Source organism: Diadema antillarum, unplaced genomic scaffold (genome assembly GCF_040938485.1).
Source record: "Diadema antillarum isolate AM-2024a unplaced genomic scaffold, OU_Dant_1.0 scf00000118, whole genome shotgun sequence".
Taxonomy (NCBI): Eukaryota; Metazoa; Echinodermata; class Echinoidea; order Diadematoida; family Diadematidae; genus Diadema; species Diadema antillarum.
Genome location: NW_027271007.1, coordinates 151,792 through 172,500, shown reverse-complemented (window position 1 = coordinate 172,500; position 20,709 = coordinate 151,792). Strand labels below are relative to the sequence as shown.

The 20,709-nt window shown below is 38.1% G+C and overlaps 1 protein-coding gene across 1 annotated transcript; it reads left to right on the top strand.

Moving 5' to 3' along the window:
• Positions 1-13,161: 13,161 nt before the first annotated feature.
• Positions 13,162-19,918, top strand: LOC139719986 (uncharacterized). Its single transcript, XM_071631363.1, has 4 exons — positions 13,162-13,228; positions 14,284-14,376; positions 16,922-17,055; positions 18,269-19,918. Exons 1-4 carry the CDS (start codon positions 13,198-13,200, stop codon positions 18,590-18,592), a joined length of 582 nt encoding a protein of 193 aa, XP_071487464.1. The 5' UTR covers positions 13,162-13,197; the 3' UTR covers positions 18,593-19,918.
• Positions 19,919-20,709: the final 791 nt, after the last annotated feature.

Genomic DNA, 20,709 nt, shown 5'->3' with positions numbered 1-20,709 from the left:
GGGAGAAATAGAATCTAAGATGAATGACAAGAAATGAAATTGAATACTTTTCTATTGATTTCGTATATCAGATTTCTACGGGGATTGACATTGCGGGGCCATTAAAGTTAATAAATTGCTTTGTTTACATTCCGTTAGTGCTATTACATTTCTTTTTTCAGGCCATCGACATCATATTTTTTTATGGCCACCAGGAAAAAAAAATGCTATATACTATTATGCTACCCACAATGGGGCACCGCGTACGTTTGGGAAGGGAACTATCTCTCGCACTATGTATTCATATAAAAATCTACCGGTATGCATTTTAATTAATCGATTTATTTATTCTATGTTTATTTTACATTCATTCATTTATTTGTGATTCGCCTTAATGATCGGCTAATGCTCTCTCCTAAAGATCCTGAGGCGTCACTTTCCTAGATTCGTATAAGTTACAGTGCGATTTAACAATATGGAAAGCGTATTCGAAGCTTTCTCAGAAGATTTAGTGGACTCGACGGGTAAAAGTTTAAGCCAGTGCGCTGGTACTAGGTGCGAGAACTGCCTGGGTCAGGGACTGTATCGTTCTTCGAGTTGAGCCCTTAGAGAGCTTCCCGACAACTCCCTTGATGACTTCAAAAAAGTTGTAATAAACCTTGAAATATTCTGTATTTTGTAATCAAGTTGTTCTATAGGCCTCCGAAGAACATATCTAAATCCACTATGATAATGTTAATGACTCGACGCGGAAAAATGATTATGATAAAAATGATAATAAATATGATAATACTGATGATTATGATGATTATAATATTGATAATGATAATAATGACATTACTACTACTACTGCTACTACTACTACTACTACTACTACTACTACTAATAATAATAATAATAATGATATTGATGAAACAACAATGATAACAATTATGATAAATTGCGATGCCTCTCCGTCATTTTGAGTTGGTCATCTATATGTTGTATAGTAAATAGCATTCGTCCCGGAGATACGTCTTTAATGTCACTCTTTCATAACACGTTGGGTTGATAAAAAAAAAGAACATGTTATTTACAATGAAAATGTCGTCTGTCTTGCAATTCATTCTAAAGTTCTTATCTTATATCTAATCCAAAGTAGAAGACAGAAGCCGGAGCAGAAGCTATAGTGCTTGACGAAAGAACGCACAGGAAAGTAAATAATATTTCGTTTGTTTCCATTAAAGTCCTCGTGTGCGGAGAAAGCGTGACGTGTACTAGCTTTTCACGGGCGAGGGAACTATGATACCACGATAAAGCTACGAATGTGCCGCTTTTATGCGCTCGTGGGGCATGTGTGACGGGCTCTAAGACTGCTGCGCTCTCGCTAATTAAGAAAGTTTTGGACATGTTCAAAGCTTGGTGGCGACCATGGCGATGGTGGCGACCCTCATGAAACCTTGAAGATGCGATGGAGAAGATTTTAAGTGATCAAGCCACGATACGTCGTGTTTTGTTGAATTTTTGAGGATCGTAGCGGAATTGCCGTCTAGTGAGATGGGGGCACTCCCATCGTCCTCGCTGGCAATTCTGATTGGTTTGCATCATACACTGTAAAAAGTCCGGTGTTAAATAGTGAACACCGAGCTGGTGTTAAATTTTCGGTGCTCATTTATGGTGTTAAATTAACACCTCCGGGTGTCATTTCCAAAAACTGTTTTTTGAAGAGTTTCTTAGTAACTGCACTTCTTGTTGATTTTTAATTTAAACAAGACGATCAAGAATTTTACATTGAAATACTAGATTTTTGAAATATGTGAAAATAAATTTACACCAAAGTATAACACCAGCTGGTGTGGTCTCTTATTGAAGCTGGACGGGTGTTAAACCATTGATATTAACACCAACAAATATCAAATCAACACCATGTGGTGTCATTTTTGAATTAACACCAGTACAGTGTCAAGATAACACCAGGTACAGTGTCAAATTAACACCACGAAGTGTCAGGTGAACACTTTTCAACACCATCACAGTGCATTTTTAACACCTGTGGGTGTGGTCCTTTATTGAAGTTTGATCGGTGTTAGATTTAACATCCGTGGTGTTAAATCTAACACCGATGTTTTTACGGTGTATATTTGTTTATAAATACGAACATTCACATTTCAATAAATAAACGAAATACGTTAAGAAACAAAGAATGATACACATAAATATGAATTGATATATTAAGTTACTTATCTACTGCTGAGTGTATTCCTTCTTACTCTATTAATTCATTTCTTGTTTTTCTGCATTGTATGAGAATGCGATTTCGCTGTTATTTCAGCTGGCGTCGCTTTTTTAAGTATAAAACTTTTCCTGAAAGTTTCTCTGAACAATGTGAAGTCGGAAAAATGCCGAAACCTGTCTTGCAGTATATAAACAGTACAAACATCACAACAACTTGTCTTGCAGTATAATAACAGTATGAACATCATAACAACAAAATCACATTAACACTTCAAAGAGAGCTCTTCTCTTTTCCACCCAATTAAACGAGTATAACATCTAATGGAGAAAATATGATTTCTTGTCGGAAGTTATTCATGATTCTATGTTGGTAACCATATTATATCAAAAAAATACTCGGAGAGCGCATACCTCTACCAATCAGCTCATTTCAACCCATGTTGTATGTCCTACATTTTCATCTGTATTACTAGATTCCTTGACCATAGCAGTAGCACTTGGTATATTTAATAATTGATGTCAGTGCTATTTAGCTAGTGCTGTTTACATACTATGCAGAAAATGGCAGTATTTCTCAATGTTAGGGAATCCTTCAGAAACTCTACTCCTCCCCTAAAAAAAAAATAAAAAAGATAAAAATTTGACCCAGATCATGCAGATAGAGATCCAGATCATTGCAATATTTTCATCACCTCATCCTTGTATAACTATCTTTTTTTTTTCCTGAAAATGTCCAAATCCGTTATTTTTCGAACAGAGAGACAGACATACATACCAGCAAACAAACAAACAAACAGACAAACAAAACAACACCCGGCAAAAACATAACCTCCTCGGCAGAGGTATCGATACCAACAGCATCCCAAGGATAAAGTGGAACCATTGCTACCTTCAATCTTGCAACAGTCAGGACAGTCGTAAAAAAATATATATAAAATTATTATTATATAAAAACAACAACAAACATTGATACAAGTAACAAAATCTGCACACTTTATTTCAGGTGGCTTACCTTTGGCGTTGATCTGGTAATCATTTTTTTCCACTTCGATTCTCCTCGTTAATCCGAAAAAAGACCTATACGAGCTTGCTCTCATTCCCTCTCTGGAGTCAGTACTCCTGTGGTAGCTTTTGAGTCCGGGAATTTCCTGCCTTAGCAGCACAGGCATAAAATGGAGACCCTAACATTACTCGTCGATGTTATCCACGTTCTCTGGAAATAATGCGCAGAATCTCCGTTCTCCAGCTCCTTTGGATTCCACCGGAAGTGAAGTATAAAAACATCGCGCCTAAAGAAGTTCCCTCTCCCTCTCACTCTCCTACCCTTGCTCTGTCGTTCAGTTATAGTCACGTGCACATGCAAGCTCACAAATAAGGTAAGCGATTGTAGTTGACAGCCTCTTCAAAAAATATTATCATCTTTACCTTTCTTGCCCACATATCTGTGGCTCTTAGTCGTGTACAAGTTCTATCATTGTGAAAAGAATAAGCTTGATATTGTCAAAGATCATCCTACATGTCCTGTATGATTGCGTCAGACAGAGGACTGCACATGCGCATCATTTTGGAAATTATCTAACCAGAATCAAATCATTTGAAGGTTTGTGAAAGCTTTGCCAACAGCTGTATTTTTTTTTCTCAAAAGATCCTAAACTGTTTGGAAGTTGCTAAAATTAGCATCTGACATCGCGTAACGAAATATGCGCGCGCAAGCTCACAGCGGTTTCCATGACAACACAATGTCACGTAAGAACGCTTAACACACCTGTCAGTCTGGGAACATTTCTCAAGAACACTGCTGGAGACGCTCCGTGGAAGCGATTACCATCTGTGTGCTTCCAAATAGCATCAGTCAAAGTAACATTACTCATCCTATTCATTTTAAAGGGATGGTGTAGTTCTGGTTGAGATTGGGGTTAGGGCTTTAAATCTTTGTGCGATAATTAGAAACCACTTATATGAAATATCAAAAAGCATATGATTCTAAGAGGAATTAAAAGTTTATTGGTTGAAAATCGGTTTTGAAATGGCTGAGATATCAAAATAAACACACACACACACACACACACACACACACACACACAAAAGTAAAACAAAGTGGTCTTAATAACAGGTGGGACCCAATGTTTATTATGACCACTTAGCTTTTTGGATATCTCTGCCATTTCAAAATCGATTTCCATCAAATAAACTTGTATTTCCTCTTAGAATCGTATGTTTTCTTTGATATCTCATACAAGTGGTTTCTAATTATCTCGCAAAAACTTAAAACCTGAATCCTCACCTCAGCCATAACTCTACCATCCCTTTATAGGTGCATTAGTATCTTTTAATGTAGTCCAATAAAGCATCTTGTATCAGAATTGCATTAGTCGTTCACAGCAATCAAAGAAAATAATGATTCAAACTTGGAGCACATTTTCTTCCCCCTCTCTGGAAGTGCTTCTATAGAACCTCTGGCAGTGGTCAATTTAACATCCTCCTTAAAAGATCAACTACTTAGTACTTCCTTGTGTTACAAGCTACCCATATACAGTTCTCTACCTTAACGTTCTCCTTTTCTCAGCATGCTGATGAGCGGTAATGTCGCATTGTATGGCATCAGTCAACAGCCCTTCACACAATGTCAACGCATAGACTCTTATTTTATTTATTTTTTATTAAACTCCATTTGTTCGTGTCTTAGCTCTCTGGCGACCATTGCCTCAAAACTTAATCTCTGCAGTGTAAAAGAATTTGGCTGTCAATGTCAAGATGGAGCGAAAAAACCAAGCGTCGGTCAAAATTTGAGTTTAAAAGAAGTACCTCTTGAGGAGACTATCAACATTTATTTTAGAAACTGTGCAAGGCAAAGTTCTCTCTGGCTCCATCGACAATTAGTTGCTGTCTTGAAATTCCCGGGGACGCCGATTAGTTTGCTGACGTGGTTCTTCTCAAATTCAAATTCCTCCTGCACGTCCGGGGTCTTTCAAAATGTAATATCCACCCTGATTAATGACTATGACATACACACAAAAGATAGAGTTATTTGATTGTTTAATGAATGAAAAAGACATCACTCTAAGCACGTCAGTAAGCTGTATATAGACGCAAACTAAATTCTGAATTCTCGCATTTTTAAAGTTCTGATCCTCACAAGGGGTTAACTGCCATGTTTCTGTTCTGCAATCAAGTTGTGATGACGTGATTCTGTGACCATGAGCTCACTAACAGTGTCGCAACATTGTTGCCCTGTCACGGAGCCTTGAGAAATCAAGTTTATTCAATTCTTGGTGCGGAACTAAAAACAGAGATGCGTCTATCATACAGTTATTAACGTTCGTCAACATGACAATTTCTAGCACAATTACCCAGTAGCCGAAAGAGGAACCAGGTTGGGTTGCAATTCGTGGACTCTTTGTGGACATGCGGGAATTTTTCTTCGTTGTAATGGTTGTCATCGTTTTGCTTTTCTGCAAATCACAGGAATGAAATCTTATTTGTGCACGCGTGTGTTTGTGTGTGTATGTGTGTCGACCAAAGAGAAAATCTCTTTGGTGTCGACGCATTTTTGTATTTTCCTTCATGTCCATTGTTGCGCTACCATACATGTGTCCAATATTTCCCAACCTGTATGTATTTGACTGAGCCATGAATAGAAGAAAAGGTCAGCATTATATTGTAGCCACATTATTAGACTACACGTTCATTCGACTAAGTCTGCCCTTCGGCTGCGTTTAATTATTTTCCCAGGTACATTGTTTAAACCTAGGTAAGAGACGTCACGGAGATTTTCATAATATAATAGTTAAAAATATGCATATGTTTCATCCTGAAACCCCGGCTAATAAGTGGTGTCTCACCAGTCACATGCAACTGAAGTTCACTATGCTAAATCTACCTCAGTTAAAAATAATGATGCACGCCGCAGTTCATCGTTCCCAGGTAGGACAGGCCTTAGGCAAGCTTTCTTGTTGCCATGGTTATGACCTTTCTGACTGGGTATATGACCTTTTTGACTTAGATGCGCAGTAAATTGGAATGTATTAATGATGGAACTGGTCCATTAATGTCGTGCAATGTCCCGATCGTCTTCTTCAAAAGGAGTAGGCCTACATGTATGTGCATGTCTTAACATGATCACGAACGTTGAGTGTCGCCAGCCCAGGTTCCTTCTCTTACAGGCTTGCGTGCATAGTATCGAACAGTCGGCAACAACAGTGTCCTGAACTCGTCAGTCAATTATCCCAATTCGCGGGTTGACCCAGACGTACTCTCGAAAAGCACTTCATATTTCACATTCTACTAGCCAATTCACCTTCAGACTGAACAGATGCTCTGCCGAAGACATGACGTTCGTCATAAGATTCGGATAGACAATGATGTTGGGTTGTGGGTTTTTTTTTTTTTTTTTGGCTATCTTTATCTTTTTATGGAGGGGGCCTATCTTTTTATATTTTTATATCATGCGTTTGTCTCCGTGGTTACCAGGCGTCATCTGCAGATATGTTTTTACACATGCCAATGCTTGCATGAGGAGTGTTTTGATAAACGCGACTGATGGAATACATTCTTTCAGACTGTCGCTAGAGCTCAAAAGTCATTCGCACGCTACGCTCCTCTAACTCTACTTGGCAGCACTTTCTATCCAGTGTGTGTGACAGGCTTGCCACTTCATCAGGCGGAAAAAACGCCAGGAAATCGCAGCAGCGTGTGGATGGCCCGTGCGTTTACCGGTAGTTCCGGGAGAGATAGGGTATTTAGAATAATGACTTACCCACAGACTTACACATATGCATCAAATGTGATATCTTGAAAAATTGTTAAATCACTGCTCCCAAAGGTAAACAGGACCTTTAAGCTTGTCATGAAAACTGTGCTGAGCGTGGATTAGACCTTTTTATAATATAATTTATTTATTATAATATTTTTATTATAAATGAAATAGATAAAAAATGACATTTTCCATAAGTAATATCCATTATTTTGTGTGAAAAAAAAGAGCATAGAAAATATTCTGACCATTGGAGAACACAAGACGTGTTCCATTATCACGTGATCATTATTCATCCAATCATTTACAAGTCTTGACTGATACGTGACTCTAAACCGGCATGATAATTCTCTGCAAACACCGGCAATTGTCATTTATCATGTCATAAATATATGCTCACATCCATCTATTTGACTTGATTCCAATTATTTCTCACTCTCGCCGACAGAATCCAACCCTTATTCTTACGAACTTAAATATTCATTCATAAAGGCGAGTGTATCCAAGCAAATAGAATACATTGGTGCATTATTTGTAGACAATCTCGGAATATAAAACACTATAGATACTGAAAGAAGTACGTTCCTGTAATTATTTTCATCTAACCCTATATCGAGAATATAGAAGCTCTCTTAATGACTTGACTCTAATTTCGAGACCGGAAATAATCGCTATCCTTAAACCTACTGAATTCAATCTTGAGGAAAACATTGTTCAAGATAAGAAGAAAATAAAAGAAAAGAAATTGAGAAGGTTGACCGCGAAAACAATTAAAAAGTAAACACAAAAACGTGTTGTCACTATTTCATGCAACAACAAAAATAACCCCCACACAAACACATAACACCACGCACACATACGGTCATGTACGCTTTCAGTTTTCCTCGTTGACATGCATAAAATTGTGCTCGCATGCATTGATCATAATCTATGCACACCAAAACTGAGTCTATGATTATGATATTAAACGCAAACAACACGCAGTGTTTTTGCTCATAGACTGACAAAGCTAGCACCCTAACTCGGTACCCCCTACTTTTCGCCACTTCCAATTTCTCGAACTTGCCTAAACCATAACATTAATCATACTACGTGAGGTCCTAATTACCCTCCAGTGTTGTTAACATTAAAGTGAGTGCGAGTGTACCTGTCTAACGTGTCGTAATAATTGGGCCCTTTTTAGCTTTTCAGGGGTAAACTCAACTGAATCGTCCTTGACTTGTAATAGCACCTCAGCTCCAGGGATTCTTAAAATGCACAAATGCAAGAAACTTAGCGCTGTATGTGCAGAAGAGCATTACTGGTGTAGGTCCAAGCCTTACAGGATATCATCAAAAGTCATATGAAATATCGTTACAATAAGGAGAATGAAACCATGAAATGCTTGAGTAAATGCAGTAATAGTATACATCACACATCAATGAAGTTTGAAGATATTATTGAACAATCCTTATACAACTTTCTTCTTTAAGTTTCAGTGCCGCATCCGCTGGATGCGAAGACTACAACATTCCTGACGTGACAGCGTGTTTGAAATATAAAAAGAATTCAACACACTTGTCCTTGACTTGTAATAGCACCATAGCTATAATGCAAAAGCAATTGACTTACCTCTTTCAGAAAACAGATGGAATCCAAGTGCAGGAAATGTGTACTTTTCACATTCAAAATAGAGATATTTTATGGAATTGTCGTTATATATATATATATATTTTTTTTTTGTATCATTGTCAAGTCATGCGTGACGCCATGAAATGTAGTAGTCTTCTCATCCAGCGATGGCGGCGCCGAAACTTCAACAATTAAAAACTGGGAACGGATCGTCCGGTTTTCCTCCACCTTTATCGATGTGTTCTACTATCATCGTCGATTTTATTGATATCATGTATTTGGATATCGTTCCATTTAAAGAAAATAAAATGCCCTGTGCTGCACCCAATAAAGGGCTGATTCTGGTGGTGATGTCGATTGCATTTCACTTTACATCGTTTGAGTTTTATATTTTGTGGTCTTTAGATTTCATAAAGAAAATCTTTAAACACATATACACGCACGTACATACTATGACATTCATTGTATTCATTTTTGAAGATATAGTTTGATCGATATAGTCTTTACATAGGTAAGCTTGTTATCGCGATTCCCAATTAAACGCCTGCATAGACATTTTGCACTCGTTACTCTTCTACTTGAGAAAGAAATGTATGACAATTGTTCTTTTCCTTTCATTTCAATATAATTGTTTTATTAGTGGGAATTTTGTGTTTCAAACATCATTATGTGTCTTATTCAGTCCTTCATCATATAAACATGCAGTAAACCACCTTAAAAGTTAATGACGATTGAACTATGCAACATTATTTGATCCTCGTCATTACTGCGATCTCGAAGTGAAGTGTAACTGACTCGTAGATTGGCAACTCTAAGCGAATATTGTTGTTATAATACAATAGACATAATACCACTCAATAGCAAATCATCACCGTCCCCAAACAGTGTGTGTGTATGTGTGTGTGTGTGTGTGTGAGTGTGTGTGTGTGTGTGTGTGTGTGTGTGTGTGTGTGTGTGTGTGTGTGGGCGTGCGCGTGTCGAAGTGATGCGTGTAAAGCAAATTATGTAATCATTCACCTTTACATAAAACATGCACTTCCATCAATTTGCTCTGACCGTAACGTTCTATTTTACTTTTGGGCAGGAACAGGAGCTCGTTATGCCAGAATCTGCTTAACCTGGGTGTGCTTACAAGTCGCCGATCGGTAAGCCCGCAGCACACTATACGACTCACGACTGTACAACTGACAGACTTTGGACCTGAAATAAACAAACGTGTTTATACCGAGGCTATTGTGATTTATTTCAGATCAGAAGTCAATCAGTTGTACAGTCGTAAATCGTATAGTGTCCGGCGGGCTGTATGAGCTACACACTGTGGAGTGCTTTGATTGACAAAGATGCCTGGAAACTAATTGTCAATGAGTAGAGATCACTTAATCTCCCTAACCACTATTGCGTCGCCATGGCCTTCATGTTGGTCTGAGGCATGTCGCTCCACCTGAGTACTCTATTACGGGCTGCGTGACTTTAAAACTAGGTCAAGTTTGGATAGATTATTGAATGCTGACGAAAAATCACGTGTCTGGGCACAGAAAGGGTTAATAGCTTATTCGAGGGTACATAACGTATCTGAGAATGCACAATCTTGTAAATATATTGAAGTTGTATTTTTTCAGTTTTTTGAAATTAATATATGAATATATTTATAAATGAAGTCAATGGTTGGATGATTATATTGGAATTGTATTGTGTTTTTATGTTTTGAAGTTTGATATGGGCTATGGTGTTAAGGGGTGGGGATCGGGGGTTGAGGGATAATTTTTTAATGATTGTTAAATGTTTTTTAGGGGCAACATGCTATGTGTGGGTTCACATGCCTATGGGAAATAGTAAATATATTTACTTTTGTGTGCCCTGACCCTCATGTAGTCTCCATTCATTTCATTTTCATTTTGTGTAACGTGTACAGTACAGTGTATCCTTTGGAATGTTCATTCTGGTTTTTGTTTCATGTTTGTAATGTTTATGATATGTATCCTATATTCTTTACCTGGTCGAATAAATAATAATAATAATAATAATATTTCTATTAAACGTTTATATAAGATAATCGAGGCACGCTGGAGAGACATTTTCTCTTTCTATTGAAGAAAGCATCTAGAGTTCTCCCAGGAACATGATATCATGCGTTGCCATGACGACGGTGGATGAAACTAATCGACTGCCACTCACTGGTACACTGCAAAAACTAGGGTGTTAAATATCTAACACCAGCACAGAATCGAAAAATATTAACACTCTTGGTGTTGATTTTAGGTCCCGTTCAGAAAGAATCACACCAACTGGTGTCGAAATATTCAATTACAGGTTGATGTTAGAGTTTTGGTGTCATTAATTGGTGTTGAAATTGCACATGCGCATAAGTCAGAGAATTCGAGCAAAATCATTGGACGAAAGTTGTCATGTGACCTCGCTCTGCGCTCTCGGATCGCGCTGCTGGCCGGCATTTATGGCTAGCTAGCTAGCTAGCTGTGTACAGTGTGCGCGGTGCATGCATATGTTATGTGTATAGTATGCATTATCAAGGCCATTTTTTATCGATGAGGTTTTCTTCGCCTTCGGGCCGCGGGTAATGAAAATTCGACTCAATAATATCCTCATTAATCAGCAGTTAAACAGCACAATCATGCCGATAAGTGTAAAGATTTGTTCTGTGGAGATCGCCGAATCAGAAAGTTGCTGCCACTAAATCCAGAAGACATCGTAGGATTCTTTGAACTGAGTAAGTGTACGGTACCTGTTTTTCAGGTGTTTGTCATGAGTCGACTGTACAATACTGCTAATGCATGTGGAGCATGTGGAGCTGCAGCTAGAGTGCGTGCGACAGCGTTGCACCCAAAAGTACTTCTCCTACTATCCTAGTCTACAGACTACAGGTAGTTTTCTAGACTTAGAATCTAGTAGGTCCTAACGTTAGAAACTAAATCATCCCATTAAATTTAGAGTCTAACTGATGCTACAACGAGCCTTGGGCTTGGACCAAGCCTTCTTGAACTTGAAGCCTTGAGCCTGGGGACCACGCAAAATACTTCTTTATAAGCGAATTTTGTTTGGCAAGAGGAGTTCATATCATGTGCAAATGTACAAAACTACAATTGAAACCTTATCTACTGGTATGTTATGTGATACAATGCATATAGATCTATAGCCATAGAGTCTAGTGTTACTGTAGTTTTTAGATGATAACTATTTCTCTATTTGTGGTAGGTGTCTATACTTTACGTTAGATCTAGACTCTGTAGTCTAGTCCAGGTCTACAGAAATTACATTATCTTCTTGGATAATCGGTGTGCTCTCCCGATGTGCTCCGCTTGTAGTGGGTGCAACGCTGTCGCTTTTGCAATAGTATGTGTGTAGCTACTGTATAGTGTAGTCTGTAGCTAGTCTGTGCAGCTAGTCTGTTACTAGTGTTAGTCTGTTGGTCTGTTTGTTACTTTAATATTAGTCTGTAGTGTTGGTCTGTTACAAAAATGTGAAAGTTTTTGTTGAACTTGCTCTCATTTAATTCTTTCTTTCTACATCAATTTTGTTCTATCTTGGAACAAGTGATCCTTGGGCTTGGCCGGCCTTGGTAATACCAGGTGTGAGTTAATGAGGTCAAATGTCATCTAGGGGGTCAAAGGTCAAATGATAGGTCTGTTAGTCTGTTACAAAAATGTTAAAGTTTTTGTTGAACTTGCTCTCATTTTTTTATTTCTGCATCAATTTTGTTCTAACTTGGAACGATTGATCCTAGTTGGGTTAATATCAGATTTGAGTTGATAAGGATATTGTCAATGGTCATCTTGGAGTCAAAAGGTTACTTGTTTTATTGATTGCAAAATCAGGCGAGACTTGTGCCGGCCATGGTTCGAGAACCACCTTGTTATTACAAAAAAGTTCTTGGTTTGAATGTTTTGAATGATAGGATTTGATAAATTTTATGGACATCTTCAGTAAAAATGTAGGGACAGCTTAAGCCCTAAGGGGGCCGCTCACTTGGTCTAGCCTATCCTGGTCTATCGAGGTAGGCCTTAATACTGTCACAGCCGGGTTCAAAAAATTGCATGGCTATGTAATTCTTTCACCTGGGGTGGCAGTAAGGCCTACCTCTAGACCAGAATAGGCTAGTCCAAGAGCTAGTCTCTAGGTCAATAGGGTTAGAGCACCAGCGAACGACTCCTTTAGGCCTAAGCTTTTCTACATTTTTACTGAAGAAGATGTCAAAAAAATTTATCAAAACCAGTCATTCCACTGGCATTAATCGGGGGGGGGGGGGATAAAGTATGTGATAAATGAGATATGTGTCATTGTATTAACATATACTTAAAAAATTGTCAATGTCTTTCCCAAAAACACTGAAAATTGCCAGAATGTTCAAACACACTAGCGGTATAAAAGTTATAATGCTACTACAACTGTAGCTATTATCCTGTCATGAAACCATACAAACTGCAAAGTATACTTAAGTCATTTTTTATTACATTTGTAAATTGTAATAGTTTTTCTCTCCCCACGCCCCCCCCCCTTACAGTCAGAAGAAAATTCAGCATCAGAGATGGCGAAGATCTTGTTTTAGTGGATGAACATGAAGGCTAATTAGTATCGACGATGATGTATTGGGAGATATTGTGACCAGCCAGCCTGATGTTAGCCTCATGGTCCTGAAAGAAGATGAAGAATGGTCCAGTAAGTTTTTAATAAGAGCATTACATTTCTGGAGAAGTAAGCAGTATGCGAACAATTATAGGAATGTTCCTTTGAACATTCTCTGTATTTGCAAAAGGTGCTACTGGATACAGCCACTGTGTTAAAATGAACAATTCATTGCAAATTAAAGACAAAGGAAGCTAGTCTTCAGCATTGCAAACTTGCATTTTTGCAGAAATGTTTTCAATGCGATCATCTTGAAATTTGTTGGAAATTTCTATCTATATGTCCTACCCATTCAAGGATGGTATTTATTCATGAATGTACGGCTCACAGTTTCCTGGACCTACATGTGTCTTGAAGACACCTCAATATTGTGAATGTTTGATTTAAAAAACATTTTGGTGTGATGTTTGAGTTGAATGATACTGTCCAAAGGATTACATAAACAAGAATCTACAAAAGTCTGGAAACTTATCATTGTTCATCGGTGTTGGGTATTACCAGGGAGGTGGCCATCTCCCTGGTATCACCAAGTCCCTGGCTGGTGTAAATTTACTCCTAATTCAAGAAGACCTAGTAATTGCAGTGTTTCTAGTATAGTACGCCTTTTTAATTATTTGTTGTGCCTAGCATTCTTATGCTATAAATGTATGATTACGTATTTCAAATCTGGGCGGACAACTCTGTCAAAGTTTACAACAGTAGCATATGACACGAGTGCTGTTTTTCCCATGGTTGGCCCCAGCTGATAAATACTGTGGGGTAAATACGGGTCTTTGCCGGATATTACCGTCTCGCTATTTATGATGAGAATGGGAAACACAGGGGAATAATCAATAAGTCATTTCATGAATTTTGTTAATAAAGGAATACACAAATCATTGTACATGAAGTATGATTAACCAAAATAAGAATAATAATAATAATAATTTATGGCAGGAATTCATTCTTATTGCTGGGACAAATTTTTGCGCAACGTTTTCTGATCTATGTATCTGATACCATTTTTGCTGTGTACAAGAATTCGAAAATTGTAGCAGTCACTTGGGAAGGAATTGCTCCTATTGTAAATGTTTACTCCAATCATTCAGTGGCACTTGCTCGACAACTTCTGAAGCAGAATGGAAACTTGACAGTCATGGAGCTCCTGTCATCTTTTGACAGTTCTGACCAGAACAAAGAAGGTATTTTTGCACATTCCCTGGAATGCACCCTCTAATTTCATAAAGAGTCTGAAGTGTCATCAGAAGTTAAAATTAAACCAACCTTATCATTAAACATTCTAGTGATGGTCAATTTTTCATGGAGCATAATCACACTCCCACATAAACACAACACAAATGTGGGCCAGGAAGCTTATTTTCGAGTAGCCATACACAATTTTCCCCACCCTGAGAGGGGACTCCCTCCCGGATCATCCCCTCATCTAGTTATTTCACTCCATAGGATTTTTTTTACAAAAAACAATTTCCAATACTCTGAAAGTATATTGTACTCACTTAAATGTGCATCAGAAAAAGTTTATTTCTAAGATGCCAATTGCTAAATTTTCCCTACCCTTAGATGGGGCAGTCCCTTCCAAACCTTCCCCTGCATTTTACCCATCTAACTTTAACTTTTAACATTTTTAAGTCGTCCAAAGGAAAGACCTTATGCCGTCATATTTGTCCGTCTGTCTCTCCGTCTGTCTGTCAACAATTTGGTATCCACTTTTTCATCGATCTATATCTTGGCTCCGAGTTAACCAAACAAGTTCATATTTGGTATCGGTATCCTTTAGGACTTTCCTGATATTAAGCTCATTTTTGTGTTGAGGTTGAGCTTAAAGGCAAAGATCAAAGGTAATTCAATGTCACATGGGTTATATAAAACAAATGAAAATAGATCTTTCTCGCAATATCTCAAGAACGGTTTGGGCAAACAACTTCAAACTTGGTATATGTATACCTATGGAGGTGACAATGATCTTTGACCTCAACCTTTGACCTTGACCTTTGACCTTGATTAAACATGAAAATAGCTCTTTCTCGTAATATCTCAAGAAAGGTTTGGAGAAACAACTTCAAACTTGGTATATGTATACCTATGGACGTGGCAATGATCTGTGACCTCAAGCTTTGACCTTGACCTTTGACCTTTGCCCTTGATTATTTGTAGACAACATTTTGAATACTGTCCATATTGGCACGGTTTTCAATTACTCGACATTGGACGACTGCTTTGGACGTCGTCCATATTATTATACACTTGGCTTGATTTCTGCTATTCTGATGGCAGAACCCCTTCCCACACACTCCCCCTGCTTTGTCCCTTCACTCCCTCACTCAGTGCCCCCCCCCCCTCCTTTTTGTCTCACCTGAACAAAGTTCTGGCAGAGATTGACATAGTAATCACTTTTCCTGTTGCTGTGTTAGAAAAATGTTAAAGGCTTTTGTTGAACTTGCTCTCATTTCTCTATTTCTGCATCAATTTTGTTCAAACTTGGAACAAATAATCCTTGGGTATTACCAGATGTGAGTTGATGAGGATGATGAGGTGAAAGGTCATCTAGGGGTCAAAAGATCAAATGATGCGAGGCCATGTGCATCATTTTTAGCTCACCTTAGCCGAAGGTTCAAGTGAGCTGTTGCCATCCGTTTTTGTCTGCCGTCCCTTGTCCGTTGTGCGGTGTGCGTCATCTGTAAACTTTTATATTTTCATCTTCTTCTGCAGAATGAATGGTCGGCTTTTAGTCAAACTTGCAGAGAATCATTCTGTTGGGTAGAGTTGTTCAAATGATAACTGTAGCCCCATGGGGGCCCAGGGGGAGGGCCCCCAGGGTGCAAAATTCTCAAAATTTCAAACATCTTCTTCTCCAGATCCACAAGAAGATCAGTCAAGTTGTTTTGTGTGTAGATACCTTTGTAAGTAAAGAATGAAAGTTGTTTATGACAACTCCTGTTGTGCCCCCTCCTTGGATTATTCTGTGTCAGTTTTCCTAAGAGTTTTCCCATTCAAATCTCAAAATAATTATATTGCTATAGCGCCCTCTAGACAACTACTGAAACTCCCCTTTAAATGAATGTTGAGTAAAAGTTGCCTTCAATGAGTTTGTACAGAAATTACCAATGAGATTAATAACTCAAAGTTTAATTCATGTCAAAATGAACAGAGCCCATGGAAGTACAAGAATTGTATATTTATTAAAGGAAAACAAATATTTTACTCTTTTACAAAAAGGGAACAATTAAGCTGTGATCATTCAGAGCATTACAAGTTACATTTCAGTGATCACAGCAAGTTCCGAAAATGACCACAAATTACTCACTGGACCATCTCTTCATGCATGAATGATCAAGGTTTTTAATTATAGACAATCAATGACTACTAATCTGATACATGTGATTTTAATAAAGTATCTGCTCACCATGCACTTGTAAGATTTAGGAATAATCTGCATGTGTATTGTTACTAATTGTTTTGCCAGAGTGTCCAAATGGGGGGGGGGGGGGGGGGTAAATGATTTTACATGCGACTGTAGTAACTCAGTGAGTAATCATTTCAGGTGTTCACAGTGAGTTTGACTCTTCATTACAAGGTGAGTATTGATCGAAAACTCACAAAAAAGTGCATGTCCTACTTTTCTCCTACTTTTACTGAAATTTAGCTCCTATTTTTTTTCTCCTACTTTTTCACCATGATCTACTAGAAAGCCTGCTTGATTTTATTATTTTGCATTTTGAAATACAGGATGGAATTCTGGTACATCTGCCATCCTCCTCCTCTTGTGCCTGTTGCCTCCTGCAAGCCAAGGGAGGTCTAAAGCTGCCTCAGCAAAAGTATCCATTTCCTCAGCAATCTCAAGGATTATTCAGTTTCAGAAGGTATGTAGCTTTTCAGTATAAAAGTGGACTATAAATAAATAATGTTATTAGTACCCTCGTCACACCTTGCATGTTCTCACTGCATTCTAGAAAATGTTGCCAAAACTGACTAAATGTGTGTACACAGGGAGTAGATGTAGCAATGGTCTATCTAAGAATTTCATGAATGTGCTTAGACTGGCTTGGACTAAGAGGGTGCTCAAGAACTTTGGGCCTGTTCAAAAACTGAACCTATCCTAAGATTATTAGGAGTGACAATGCGCTAGAACGAGATGGACCTACTGCAAACAGGGTTGCCATACTTCAATCCTACTAGGAATATGTTTCAGCGTGACATTTTCACAGCCCTAAATGTAGAGTTATATCAATAAACAAAAGGTCAGTACTTTTTGCCTCGATATTGGAAATTGATTACAAATTTGCAGCAAGAAAATAATTGTGAAGGAAATTTTAAAATCCTTATTTTCACAGTGTCTCCTTTTGTGTGAGTTGAAATGACTCAACCATATTAAAAAGACTCTTCTCAATCAGATACTTAAAACCTGCTTTGAAAATACTTGCATTTTTTACCAGGCCTCTACAGCCTACCTCTATACGTTTATAAAATTTTCTGTGCAAAGTCCTGGTTGAAGAATGTAGCTACAGTGTATATCTCTGTTCAGTTCATTAACCATAAAGTGAATTGAGCGAGATACAAGTTATAGGGGAGACTACGCTGCACATGGATGTCACCATCATGCACAAGCCCTGTGATTTATGCACTTTTCCTATTTGCTCAAGAGTTATGATGGAGCATCACTTGCAGCCAAGCCTTGATAGTCTGCAACATGCAGCCTGAAGGCCACTGCATATCATACAAATCTTTGGTCGCACAACTTGCCGACTATCATTTTATGAAATAAACAGTGCGTATATTCTGTTTTATTTCAGATCTTAAGTCGCTGAGTTGTGTGACAGAAAGTCATATCGAATGCGGTGGCCTTTAGTCTAATCAGGCCTCTTAAATTGAGAAAAAAGTCAGAAAACGTTGTGCTACTTTGCACATTGCAGACATTTTCCACAAAACATCCAGATCCCCCCACTATATATGTATGTATGTATGATGATGGTAACAGTGATGATAAAGATAGAGTTTTGATAGAATTAACAAGTGGGAAAAGGGTAACTGCTAGTTTCATCGTTTACTAGTACATGTAATTTGTTTCAAACACAGAGTGGAGGGAGCATTCAAGATTTTCTGGATGGCACCAAACAGACCCAGAGCCAACCGTTCCTTCTTGGAATTGGAAATTCTAAGGCCTGTATCAGCAGTTACTTGCTCATTGTCGATCACAAGGCCATTCCATGTGGTGCCCGTACGGTGGAAGGAGCAGTAGATGAACTCTTCAAGACGCACTTTGTCTTTGGCTTGCATTACTGCCAGTCTCTTCATCAGTTCTGGACCTTCATCCAGACAGCTGTTTTCGAGATTGATGTTGGAGTTTCCCGCGAATCACCGAGAGTGCGTGAACTAAGATCCAAATTATTCACACCATGATTTGCTTCAAATGCAAGAGAAATTTTGCAATACCAAAGTTGGTGCAACATTTAAGATTAAGTCATGGACTAAGTGAAGGAGGAAAAGAGGTGTTAATCTGTGGACAGGGAGCTTGTGCAAGAACATTTTATTCTTTTCGTGGATTTCGAGGGCATTTGCAGACTCACCTTAAATCTGGTTTGCCAGATAATCAAGAACAGTTTACTGAAAATGAGAAAGCTGGTGAATCATTCGAAGAGAGCTTTGCAGGAAACAGTAATGATAATGACGACAGTGATCAAGATCAGGATATAAATGCAGAAGATGACATTTTATCCGCTGAAGATTTGAATAGGCAGTGTGCAAAAGTAATTTCAAAATTTTCAGCAAACAGTGCAAACTCTGGAAAAGTTGTAAATGACATCGTGGAATCAACCAGTTTGATTGTAGGTGATGTAGTAAAAAGTGCATCAGCGGCAGTTAAGGCTACTTTCTTGAAACATAAACTGCCCATTGAGTCCGAAGCTTATAGAGAAATACAGACGCATTTTGCTATGCTTGAAAAGCCATTTGAAAATTTGAACTCAGAATATAAGCGGATGAAATATTGTGCAACACTTGGACTTGTTGAACCACAAGAAATAAAGTTAGCATCCGGTATGAAAGTCGTCTAAATAAAAGAAGTAAGCAGTATGAACAGATTGCTATTGAAGATACCTTTGTTTATATACCCATTTTAGAATCTTTAAAGCAACTTTTGAGCAATGAAGATATATTGCATTTTGCTACTCATGACCATAGGAGCACTGATGGTGTAATGAGAGATTACTGTGATGGTGCACAATTTGAGAAAATCCCTCTTTTCCATGAAGATGAAAATGCCCTACAAATTCACTGTTTTTATGATGACTTTGAAACTGTAAACCCCATCGGTTCAAAAACAAAAATTCACAAGTTAGGTGCCTTTTATTTCATTTTGAAAAATCTGCCACCAAAGTATAATTCTATTCTTTCCAATATCAATCTTGTAGCTCTGTGGTATGCTGAAGATGCCAAAAAATATGGATTTAATGCTATTCTCAAGCATATTGTGAAAGACATTAACATTCTGTCAACAGTTGGCATTACTCTTCCTAATGGCATTGTGAAGAGGGGAACCATTACTCAAATTAGTGCTGATAATCTAGGTGCAAATGCCCTGTTTGGTTTTGTACAGAGCTTTTCTGCTAATTATTACTGTCGATTGTGTGTGACAAGCAAGGAAGAGGCGCAGAACACATTAAAAGAGGTGTTAATGGAAATGCGCACCAGGCAGACTTATGAGCAACATTTACAAGAAGCTGAAGCTCAAACTACACTACTGTCACATGTGTTTGGAGTTAAACAAAAAACTGTATTGAATGATTGTATTTACTTTCATATCTTGACAAATTTTTAACTTGATATAATGCATGATCTGTTGGAAGGCATAGTTCAGTATGAGCTGAAACTTGTACTAGAATATTTCATCTATGAAAGGCAACCACCACTCTTGACCCGGCCATGATGAACTGAATCAGAGAGTTGCCAGCCATTGCTTAAACCGTACAGATAACAAGAACAAACCATCCTACATTAAACTGAGAACAGCTGGCAATGATGTGGGTCAAAAGGCAATGCAGGCTTGGTGCTTGATAAGAAATCTTCCATTCATCATAGCTCATGACATTGAAGAAGGAAACGTCTACTGGGAACTGCTGCTAAGATTACTAGATTGTATGGATATTATTTTTGCTCCCCAATTAACAGCAGGCTTGATAGCCCAGTTGTCTGTTCTCACTGAAGAACATCACACACACTTTCAAAAAACATTTCCTGCCAATAGGTTGTTGCCAAAGCATCATTTCATGGTGCATTATGCTACATGTTTGAGAGAAGTTGGGCCACTCGTACATGTATGGTGTATGCGGTACGAAGCGAAACATCACTATTTTGGCCGTGTTGCAGAATCTGTATGTAATTACAAAAACATATGTAAATCACTTGCAAAGAAACATCAGACAGCACTAACGTTCCATCTTCAGTCAAACCATCCTTTGGAGTGTCTCGAGGTTGGGCCAGGTACTTCACTTTTATTGTCAGATTTAGATGAAAATATT

What these genes read in the sequence shown, in the direction of transcription:
- LOC139719986 (XM_071631363.1), top strand. Translation starts at nt 13,198, where the DNA reads ATGGTCCTGAAAGAAGATGAAGAATGGTCCA. An exon ending in AGAAGATGAAGAATGGTCCA is followed by an intron (nt 13,229 to 14,283) that starts GTAAGTTTTTAA and finishes CCAATCATTCAG; the next exon opens with TGGCACTTGCTCGACAACTT. An exon ending in GGATTATTCAGTTTCAGAAG is followed by an intron (nt 17,056 to 18,268) that starts GTATGTAGCTTT and finishes TTTCAAACACAG; the next exon opens with AGTGGAGGGAGCATTCAAGA.